At 36.2% G+C, this 12,441-nt stretch overlaps 1 protein-coding gene across 1 annotated transcript; it reads left to right on the top strand.

Annotated features, from left to right (window-relative positions):
- Positions 1–5,289: 5,289 nt before the first annotated feature.
- On the top strand, positions 5,290–6,334 carry LOC143529791 (RPM1-interacting protein 4-like; the record flags this gene model as incomplete). The annotated part of the gene is made up of 3 exons (XM_077025502.1): positions 5,290–5,637; positions 6,035–6,217; positions 6,314–6,334. Coding segments are annotated over 3 exons (552 nt in total), but the record flags the coding sequence as incomplete, so codon positions are not given.
- Between the last annotated feature and the right edge of the window lie 6,107 nt (positions 6,335–12,441).

The following is a 12,441-nucleotide window of genomic DNA, read 5'->3' on the forward strand; positions in this document are numbered from 1 at the left end:
GGCTCCGTACCGTAATGTGAGGTATTAGCTTGGAGATTTTCGTCGGAGACGTGCATTGACAAATAAAGAAAAATTTAACCATTCACATGCAAACCTTCGGAACGTCATTGAGCGTGCTTTCGTTGTCCTGAAAGCACGATTCCCTACATTGAAGAGGATGGCACCATTTTCGTTGGAGACACAAAGGAACCTTACAGTTGCATGTTTCGCGCTACATAATTTTATTAGGAAAGAAGGTTTGAGCGATGAGTTGTTTGAACAATATGATCAACCCGATGTGTCACTCAGAAATACTCATGTGCACGTTGCTGATGAAGACGAGGTTGAAGCGCATGGCACTGCATCAGATCGTGAATATATGACGCAGTTACGAGATGAAATTGCGGAGCAGTTAATGCAAAGTACTGAATAGATTATTTGAAAAAAAATGTTCTTGTTGCTTTATGAATATTATTGCACTGTTGTTTGACTATTATTTAAATTTCGATGTTGAATGACTTTTCTATTTAAATTTCAGCTTATTTAAATATTTCTGTTTTATTTTAGCAGTCTGCAGACGTTAAAAAACAAACAGTCTTCTTCTTGCAAACTGCAGAGGTTTGGTCCACCTCTTCTGCTACAGATGACTGCAGATGTGGTCCGCAGACTGCAGACATTCTACCTCTTAAAAAACAAACAGCACAGGGGCTGTTTGGCAATTGTTAAACCATTAAGTACTGAACTATTAAGAGGTCTGAATGATTAAGAGACTCTGACCCAGTGAGTGTTGTTTGGTTGAACATCTGAATGACTGTATAGAATGACTATTTTACGTTTCTGAATTATTTAATGCTAAATGAAAGATATCTGTTTATTCAAAGCTCTTAATAACTGTAATAAATGAACAAACTTTTATTATAACCAATCAAAATACATCTTAAAATAAACTTTCATTATAACGAGCCCTAAATATCAAACAAGGCTTGAGCTACATCTACTTGTTCACTCCATGATTGAGTTTCATTATGACCGCTATGCCTAGAATATGTTTATGTAGAGTCTAAAATAAGTCCCCAGACCCCACTATTACAAAAGCGACCATTTGTGAGCGTTAAAACAGTTGCAAACGACCTTTTTAACAAATAAAACATAAAGAATATCAAGCAACATTAGGCCATAAATCAAGAAACCAAAAATGAAAGACCATAGCATAAAAAGTTAAAAACCATGGAAACTGATACCTGATTTAAGATAAAATTCCATTGAAACTTGATTCAAACAATTTTGATATTTTTTTTAATGTTTTTCCCCCCCCCCTGATATTTCAAGTTTTCTTTGGTAGATGTTCTTAAACAACTAGTTCCTACACTTCCTACACATTAACCAAACAACATGACACTAAGCCTTCACAGGAAAGTTGAACTTCGGTTGCCTGTCACTGGGAAAGCTTGCCACCTACCCAACTGAAAATCACCACTCCTTTCACCACCAGCCGATTCCTTCCGATCACCACCACCCTTCTTCTTTTCCCCGTTCCCATTATTATTACTACCATCACCATCTTCCCCATCGGACCCGTCGTCCCCAAACCGCACTTCTTTCCTAGCCGTTGCATAGTCAAACGATTTTACCTCCACAAGCCCACCTGAACCACCATCCTCCGCCCCCGGGTTTGACTTTTTCGCCTAACTAGCAGTTTCTGCACACTTCTGGGAGCTTGATGAAAGACCTGACAGAAGATTTGATCTATTCAACCTTAATCTCCTCGGTTTCCTGTTAACAAACGTAAACTTAGAAAAATGACTAAAATACCCTTCAAGCAAAAACAAAGTTCCAACCTTTGATTCAAGAACTGTCTCTTTCCTGCTGTGTTTCCAAACAAGGCTCCAAAGGCACGACTCGGTTTCTTTTGGACCTACATGTTAACCCTCGAACCATGCATATGAAAATAATATCATTTTACTTGAAAGAATATTTAGTTTTATATAAATAGAAAGAACAAAAGCTAATAACATACAGAAGATCCATCTGATTTATGGCTTTGATTCGCTCCAACGATAAAGTTTCCAACTTCCTTTTCAAACGAGTCGTCTCACCTGCAACTTCTTCGCCATTAGCAAGTTTAGCATTTCTTGCAGCCATCTGCACAGTTTAATAATTTTTCAAATAAAGTAAACATCTTTATCTCGGATTTTGCTTCTTTGTTTAAAAAGATTGAAACTTTGAAACTAAACTATAACTCAAGAAACCTAACCATTTCAATGTGTTCTTCCTTCAGCTTCTTGGCAACGGGTTCAAATGCAACCGCGCTCTGCATCGAATGCCTAATAATACTAACAACCGCACCGCTCAAGGTACGAGAGTCTCGACTTCAATACGTGGCGTAATTTTCCAGGTGTCACTGGCATTTGCTTTGCTTTATAAAATTGACAGATTAATAAGCAAGTTAATATTAATTTTAATTAAAAAAATAAAGAATAACCATATTACCAATTTCAAATAGAACTTCGTTTGGCAATATAGATCAGCAGCATGCAACCTAAAATAGCAACAATAACAAAAAAATATAATAATTATAATAAGTGCCATTTATATAATAATTTCGAATTTGGAATCTACAAATGTATCACAAATCAAGTCGTAAAACTTGAAAATCATAAAAACAATCTACCCGTAAATGTTTAGATATGAGTAATGACCTTCCTTTTGGTAGGATCCTTGAAAACCTCTCGTAGATACGGGCTGATTTGAACCCGTAGTTTCAATGTGTCCACAACAAAATCTTCTGTTCTTGTAGATATATGCATCAAGCATGTTAACCCTTGAAACAAACGAACGGTTTGGTATTTGCATCAAGCATCGGCGGTTCCGATTCAGTTTTTGACGATCAAAAATCGGTACTAAGGGTTTGGTTTACGGTTTGATATAAAAACCGTTCAAACCGGACCATGAAGACCCCTAATTACGGTGTATCAATTTGTTTGAATTTATTTAAGTTATGTTTGTTTAATTAGAACAATGAATGATTTTTGCAAGTAAAAACTGATCTCATAAGATGGCCAAATATCAACATTCATTTTGTAAATTTTATTTGTCAAAATAAAAGCAAGATTCAACCAAATTAAACATCAATTAGTCGTTCTAACCATAAACCCTAGCTTCTATTGTTTACGGTTTGGTATTTGCATCAAGCATCGGTGGTGTGGGTAAAATTGTCCACTGAATGGTTCAGCTTCAATCTCCAACTGAGCGATTAAGAGGAAAATGGGAGTGATTTAAGCAAACCAAACCCTCACATCGTCTCCTCTTAATAGCCTCATTCAGAGGCAACAAACACCCCCTTAGATTCTTGTCACAATCTTGGGCTAAGAGCCAGGTCTAGGCAGAGTTTTGTTGGTGGATGCAGCCCAGCCCAATAGCAAGCCCCGCCTGCTTTTTATCCAAGTTTTTTAAATTTAAAGACGCAACTAGAGATACAAATAAATAAATTAATAATGGGTTAACTGGTTTATAACTTTTTGTGCCATCGGTTATTGAACGAACCAGATTTTTGTTAAGCATGCAAAACCTAGTTAATGACAATAGTTGGCTTCGGTTCCAAACCGGTTTTGAAGGCAAATATCAGTAACCGGTATAATAGATTAGGTTAATAACCGAACTGATTATTCTAATTAGTAATTGAAGATTTTATAAGCAAATTAAAAGAATATTATGTGAAGATTTTCAATACAATGAAATATAGATAGGTTACGCTAACATATGTCCCGAGTGAAGCATCGTACTATCTTAATATCGTCTCATGATTCTTCTATTCCTGGTTGATGAGATATGCCATGTGTATCGCAAGACGTGTTTGGACCCGTATGGTAGCACACGGTACATTGTAGAGAGCTCCCCGGGTTCAAGTACCCACACGATTTGGTTAGGAATGTGCTCTTTAAAATATTCAGGCGTGCTGAGATTTCTGCTACGAAAGAAGCAAATATGAATTTCTTGACAAACCCGTTGGATGGATGTTCAACTCTTCGCCCGACTGACATTTTGTTCTTTGATATAAGAGCGAAACATGCGTGTGTGGATCTAATAGGGTTTCCCCTCTGGTGGGTTTGAGGAGTGGTGGTTTCACGGCCGGCCAGACTGCTCTGAAAGCTGCTTCATGCAAGATGACTAAATTTAAGAAGTCATGTCTTGACAACCAAAATATATTTATACCTTTTGCATTTGACACTTCTGGTTTCCTTGCGCCTAAAACTGTTGAGCTACTTAGTCGAGTCTAACGGGTCATGCAGAGTAATGTTATGACTCAAAGATCTATCAATGTAGTTTTTAACAATTGGGGTTTGCAATCCAAAAAAAGTTACGGTGTAGCTTGTTGCTTGTTTGCATTTTGTCTTGACGTAAACACTACTGCATCTTCTTCTAATTCTTTTTTTTTTTAATTATTGGACTTTTTAATTTTCATATTAAATATTGACAGCAAAAAGTAATTTTCGTAGGCTTGGACTAGAATAATAAAGATGAAAGTGGCATACTGCAAAAGAGAATCAGAGTATTTTTATTTTTTTAGATGTAGTTTTCTTAAATGAATCATCCTAAGTATTAAATTAAAGAGACAAATAAATAATGTAAAGAGTTGGTACTTAGTTTTCTATAACCACGTCATGAATAATATTTTTTTTCTAAATTATCCAAATCCATGAACCTTTATACAACTTTATATTTATTTGTGTTAAATACCAAGAAACACTTAAAATTACGTATCCCATCATGTAACCTAATTGTTACACATACTATCAAATATAAGAAAACTTAAAACAAATAACTATATAAACGCGAGATTTCAACAACTAAACTGAAATCAACCAGAGTCGCTAAATTTGGAGAAAACGATCAATGCCGAAACCATGACTCTATGGAAGGGAACTTTGGTCCGAAAGTCATCAATATTATTTATTGTTAACATCTAAAGCATTTTGATTATATATTACTGACAATTTTGCAAGCATTGTATTTGTAGTCATCAAAATATTGTCCCCAAGCACACTTAAGTATTGGATTTTTCCATTGCAGGCCTGAAATTAAACATAAAACTTCCAAAGGCCCCACACGCTAAAGCAAAAGCTAGTGTCCGATACTCATTCATCTCATGATCTCCTTTCTCATTTTTGTTTCAAATTCAAAGAGATCGACTTCTCTTTAGATTTTGGTCACAAAGTAATTAACATGTCGGTAAGTTCATTACTTCTTAATTCTGTCCCACTTTACGTTATAACATAACATTTCGTTTATTTGATTGATTATTTGTTACATCAACAGCAACGATCACATATCCCGAAGTTTGGGAGTTGGGATGCTGATAATGTCCCCTACACGGCTTACTTTGAAAATGCTCGCAAAGATAAGGGCAGTGGTGTGATGTTAAACCCCAATGATCCGGAACAGAATCCGGAAGCTTTTATGAAATATGGAGGGAATGATGATGCCATCACTTCCGATGAGAAGAATATGAATAGTGATCACGGGTTAAACTTAAAGAAACAACAAAGTTATAAGCCGGATCCACGAAAGAGTAACAACTCAAGAGAAAGAACGAGCAATTTTTCTCCACCAACACCGAATAAGCCAAAATATGGATATAAACCAGCCGATGATGTTGTTGTAAGTATAATGATGATCCTCATCCTCGTACAAGTTTATGGTATTTTGGATCCTTATATAAAATTCAAATTAAACTTTAAAAAATATATCAAAAAACATTTTTCTATGTTTCTATAAATTTGTCAATTTGTTTGTTTTATATTTCATATCTAAACTCATACGAGAAATAATAAAAAGAACTAGTTAAGCAAAAGATTACTCAAACTAGTCAAAAAGTCACTTAAATATTAATATGTTTAACCAGTTACTATTGCAATACTCTATTTTATTATATTATTTATCGCGTTAATTACTTGTATACTCTAAAAAGCAAACGTTTATATATAGCAACTTACCTATTTTTTACTCGTTACCCAACTTGACACGTGACTTTATTTTATTTTATTTTTGATTAAAGTCACATAGATCAGCATCCGTGCCAATGTTTGGGGCATGGGATGAAAAGGACCCGAAATCCGCGGATGGTTTTACAGTCATCTTTCAGAAAGTTAAAGAGGAAAAACATATTGCAGCGACCAACTTCCCACCAATCCCTCAACAACCTACGTATACACCTAAAAAGGATACCAAAAGAGTTAAGGTATGATTACCATCAAAATTTGTTGTTTTAAAGAAAACGGGGTCAAATCAAATTGTATTTTTAGATCTTATAAATGATATTGTATTGATTGTGCAGAAATGGTGTTGCTTGTTTTAAGAATATTATACATGTGAAGGATTGTGGGTCGACCTCAAGAATGTATGGATGGATAATCTTGTCGCTAGGTTTATCTTTTATGTTTTGTACTCAACCTTCTTATATTCCAACCAAATTTACAATGGATTATAATTTTTTAATTTCTATGTTGAAAACAATCGGTAATATTCATGTATGGATTGGGTTATGAAGACACACATGAGTCCATTTGATTGGGTTACAGGCTTGGAAATGACTTTGGCGCACGCTTAAAGGGGATCTATGTATGGATTTACTTTTAGGCTTCTCTAGGGCCAGGCTCCATATAAAGTGGAACTCAATCGACATAATCCAATATCTATTTCCGAATAAAACGGCACTTTATTATTGTATTAATGTTTGATTTTCTAACTCAATAGGAGTGTATACGAAGTAGTGGAGATAACGATCGTGATGTGACGAAAAAGGCTTTAAGGGTATGATTGTTTGGGGATAACTGAATGGAGGGGAAATGAAATGATAGAAGGAATGTAATGGACAAGGAAATAAAATGGGACATTTCTATTCATTTATCTTGTTAGCTTAATATGTGAGAATGAAATAAATTATTACTTTATGTTGTTTGGTATCCATAAAATAAATACATAGGAATGAAATATATATATATGTGTGTGTGTGTGTGTGTGTGTGTGAAAAATACACCAATCTCAAAATAGTTAAAATTTGCAATGGTGACGGTGGTGATAGCTTATATGAAGACAATGGTGGTGGGGGTGGCGGTGGTAGCATTGGTGGTCAGGTGGCGGCGGTAATGATAGGGTGGCGGCGACGGTGACGGTCAGGCGGTGGTGGTCAGGCGATGACAGTGGTGGTAAGGCGGTGGTGATGGCAACGATAGGGTGGCAGCTGTAACATCTCGGATTTTTCGAACTTATATTCATATACACATAACCCGATCCTGGAACATTTTTGGATCCTTATTATTTACAAAATTTAACGATTTTAAGTATTTAAGACTAGTATTCTCATATTATACCCTTTATATTTTCCTAAGCTGTCCATTTCTTGTTTTAACTATAAAATATTCAATAACTGGCCTTTTATGAAACTACGAGGACCTAAAGTGTCAAAAAAATGAAATTCCACTTTTTCATTGGAACGCCGCGCGATGGGCACCACCCTAGGTGGCCGCGTGCCTCCACCACACACCTGATCAGTTTGTTGATTGTTTATTTCGTTTCCTAGTTTGTTTTTGGCCCGAAATTTTGCTTATTTTAGGACATAATCGAGTGTTTTAAGCCCCAAGAACACTAACATAGCTTAGATACATGTCCATACACATTACCCCTTCTTCAAGAATGAATTATAATGTTGATTTGATCATTAAAGGCCTATTCGGTTTCTTAAACGAGTAAATAACCATAAATGGTTCGTTTTAGTGTTTCCTATATAAACAATCCTTATATCATCTGCCATAATCATCCCCAAACCCTAATTCATCATCCCTCAACTGTCACCTATCATATACCCTTGGTTTCTCTTCCGGTTTTGCCATATTACTCAAGAAACAAGTGTTCGTGTTTGACTTTCAAGTATTCTCAACCTTTGACTTAATCTCTTGATCGACCCTTTTATTTTCCGGGTAAGTTGTAAACTGTAAAATCATTCATATATATTCACTAGTCAATAACCTTCAATCAATTTCGGTGGTTGAAGGGTGTTGACTAGTCAATTCGTTTAAAACTCATTGAAGGGCAAAACAGTCAACAAGTTTGACTTTACGTTTTCTCATACTTCTGATCGGAGTCAACGTTCGGTCCAAAAGACTTTTATTCTCGTAACAAAATTTTAAGGCTACTGACCAAAAACCCGACTTCCGAATCGCTGTTCGGATTCTTGTCAGTACCGACTCGCTTAAACGTTTAATTTAACATAACCAGAGTTCTAAACATCCGTTTGGAATGATTCCAACAGCAACAAGTTCCTTTTTACTCATAACTAGTGATTTCCCCATGCGTTGCACGGTAAAATCAGTCGTTAAAATCCGGATGTTGCAGTGACGAATCAACTCGAATTCAGTCAATAGTAGCTACGTTTATTACGGTATTAAAATTAAAACAAACTGGAAACGAAAAAATAAAAACAAAAATTGAGGTAGGCCAATGGGGTGGCGTTGGTTGGTCCCGGACGACAGCAGCGAGTCAAAATAATTTATTCAGTATTAGATACGTTCGTTATGGTACTGAAACTAAAACAAAATTAAAACAAAAAATTAAAATTAAAATTGAGGTGAGCCAGTGGAGTGACGTCGATCGCCAATAGGGTGACATTGGTCGGTCCCAAACGCTGAATCAATGACTCTACGACACTCGTTTAACATATTATAATTTTTTTGTTAACATATTTTAAACAATTTTATTCGGTCGGTAAACCTGGGCGTTGGTAAAACCCGATCGTTGCAACGATGAGTCGGCTCTTATTTGGACGTTCTGGCGGTGAGTCGGTAAAACCGAGGTGCTGGTAAAATTCGAGCATTCCGGCAGTAGGTCAACGTGAATTTCGTCGATTTAATTTACATTTGTGACGGTATCGGAACTAAAAAAAAGTTGGGTAAAACCCGGGCGTGGGTAAACCCGAGCGTTGTCGGTACTGGACGTTGCGTGCCGAGTCGGTAAAACTCGAGCATTGTCAGTCCCGGACGTTGTGGCAGTGAGTCGACACAAATTCAGTAAAACAAAATACAAAACGCTCGTTATGAATCTAGAAAAAAAAATAAAAACAAAAAAACATTTAACCAATAAAACAAAAAAAAATAAAAAAAATGAACCGTTAAGGTGGTGCCACTTGGCCAAATCAGGCCCATTACGGACCAATGGGGTAGTCTTAGTTGGTGAAACGCAGACGTTGGTTAACCCAATCTTTGTCGGTCCCGAGCATCGAGGCGAGCGACTTCAGTTAGTTGTCATTAACGAAAAAGTTATAAAAATTGACGTAGACTAATGGGGTAGGCTCGGTCGGTGAAACTTAGACGTTGGTAAAACCTGAGCGTTGTCAGTCCTAAACGTCGACACGACGAGTTTACGCCAGTTCGGTCGGTCTCTATTACCCAGGTTACGGTGCAATAACTAAAGAAAACAAAAAATAAATAAATAAATAAATTAGTGTGGCCCAATAAGGGGCTGCCACCTAGCCCAGTAGCGTGTTTGTGACGCCAACCATGGTTTTTACTTTATATATAGATAATATGTGTGCGAGTTAAAAAATAAATAAAATTACAAAACAGGCATAATAAAGTAATAATTGTTAATTCATGAAATATTAAAAAATCATTAAAAACATGATAACTCGAAATATAAATTAAAAAGTAAAAAAACTAAAAAGTTTCATCTATTTTTCTCATTCCATAAAAAAACCCGTTTTGACCCGTTTCAATCTTTTTCTTTTTTTAGTTTGACCAATTATATATATTTTATTACAACTTATTCAACCCAATGAGTCACATTTACCACCCCTAACTTTATGTGGCCAAATGAGGTGGATCTAAAAGTAAGGTTAGAGGTGTAAGTTTGCGTAATAAAGCCAATTTAACTATGAAAAGATTCATAACTATACAACAATAATAGTAATTAAGTAACTAAAGTAGTTTGTTAAAAACTGAAAGGTCTCAAGTTTGAATACAATTCTAGTCAGGTTTTATTACGGTAGTCATTCGGGCAACAACTTTTCCTCTAGACAAGAGATTCAGATCGATGTTCTAGACAAGAGATTCAGATCGATGTTGACCTTTAGGTATGTATGAACCAATGCATATATGAACTTCTTGTGTATTAAAAACTAGTCTTTTCTACCCGTCGCGTTGCGCCGGGGCAGCTGGCAAAACCCAGCGTTGAAACACGGACGTTGGTAAAATCCGAGCGTTACGACGATGAATCGACATGAATTCAGTCAGTATCGCATGTGTTCGTTATGATATAGACACGAATTCGATCGGTAAACTTGTTCATTGGTAAAATTCGAGCGTTGTCGGTCATGGGCTTTAAATAAGGCCGCGAGTCTGCGTGAACTCGGTCGATTTCTTCAAGTTGTTATGTTACCGGACCTAAAAAAAAAATTAGCATGTGGTCGGTTTCCATTACATTTATTATGGTAACTGAACTAAAAAACAAAATTTATCGACCAATACGGTGCCGCCAATGGGCCACTTGCGCCACCAAACTTCTTCTTTATATTATAGTAATAATTCCTTACCTCAAAGTTTCGGGTTCAGTTGTTTTTTTCATTCGACGCATTAGAAGACGATCTAATTAATACTTGACTCGTTTATCATTATTATTATTCACTTGCCTTCGATTTAAGGTGAGTTTTCTCATTCCTCTATTTTACTAAGTTTTCTAAACGTTTTGGGGACATATACGTATTATTCGTATTTCAAACAATAGCAAACGTGAAATTATGTGTGACTTAATCAAATATACGTGTTATATGCTTATTTGTGATAATATTCATTCATTTGTATATTTCGGAGGGGTCCAACGTATTCCCTTGTATTGGGTGCTCATATTATTGACCAACGCCCGATTCGCTTGGCAACGGTCTAACTGCTTGCTTATGGTTTGATTCATTTACCTCAATTTACTATGTTATGCTTATTTATCATTCTATATTATATCATTGCAAAACTGGTGATAAACTCACTCAACTTTATGTTAACAAACTCTATTATTTTCTACGCATATGCAAGTTATCATGTAAATTGAAAATTGAAGTTTGGACACCTAGATAAGACCTTAACATTTAACGAAGACAACCATTGTTGAAGTTTTTTTGGATTATCTTTACTTATTTGGAATATTTTGTCATATTTGGATATTGTGTGCATTGTTTGAAATAAAATAATCAACTTATAGATGTTGTCACTTTTATATTATGATAGTGTCTTCGAGCTGTGAACAATCATGCTCACGCTCCGGCATTTCCGCCTTAGGTTGGTGTGACAGATTGGTATCAGAGCCGAAGGTTTTAAGATAGGTAGTGTGAGGCCCCGACCCCCGGGAACCCCACAGTCGGTAATCATTTAAAACACTCGTAAAACATAAAAAACTTAAAAACCGTTTCTTCCATTAAAACCAACGTATCAGAGTATCAATTTTGCAGAAAACATGAAAAATGAAATAAGTGCCCAAATCCCGGGAATTTTGCCCAAAATCAACATAGTTATCTTTAAATAAAAAACCTTTAAAAATAAATGTTTAATAGTAAAGCTTCAATTCCCGTATGCCCTTCACCGTCCAAGTAGCTTCGCGCACGTCCAAGCGATAAGGCATTCTCTTCCTAACCTGAAACTTAGACGTAAACTAAACATCCTCATACATACACATACAAAATGTATATGTAAACATCCTTTCAATTATATCTCTCTCTCTCTCTCTCTCTCTCTCTATATATATATATATATATATATATATATATATACAACCCAAACATGTAACATCAGTGCATGCAAACACAAAGTAGGCATACACAACATCAGTAGTCGAAACGACTACAACATCGCCAGATATAGGCCAAGAAATAATGTATATACACATATATATATATTTAACATCCCAAGGCCTACCTTATACTAGCAAGCCTATATAAATTCGTTTAAAACATTTCATAATGTAAGAAAACACTTAGGTGTGCATGCTAGCCCAAAAGTAAAAAGAGTAAAAAGGGCATCATGAACTCACCTGAAATCAATCGAACACCTGCAACGAGCTAGGAAATCCCTAAGTGCACAATCACAAGCAAGGGCCTGTAAATTATACATAACGCGTTACTAAACTAGACCGCAAGGACACTCTTGCCTAATGGGCCATTCAAACCTAACACTTTGGCCCAAGGCCCAACAACTTGGCCCAAGGCCCAACACTTGGCCTAAGGCCCAACTACTTGGTCCAAGGCCCAACTCTTGGCCCAAGGCCCAAAAACTTGGCCAAAGGCCCAACACGTTGCCCAAAGGCCCAACACTTGGCCCGAGGCCCAACACTTTACCTCAGCCCCAAAAACCTTTCAACTAACCAAATCCACCGGTTAAGCCTAAAACGAACTTATCAATTAAAATAACGAGTAAAACGTGTAGATTT

This window comes from Bidens hawaiensis, unplaced genomic scaffold (genome assembly GCF_021521415.1).
Source record: "Bidens hawaiensis isolate Kalapana, Puna unplaced genomic scaffold, B.hawaiensis_p1.1 tig00008706_1, whole genome shotgun sequence".
Lineage (NCBI taxonomy): Eukaryota > Viridiplantae > Streptophyta > Magnoliopsida > Asterales > Asteraceae > Bidens > Bidens hawaiensis.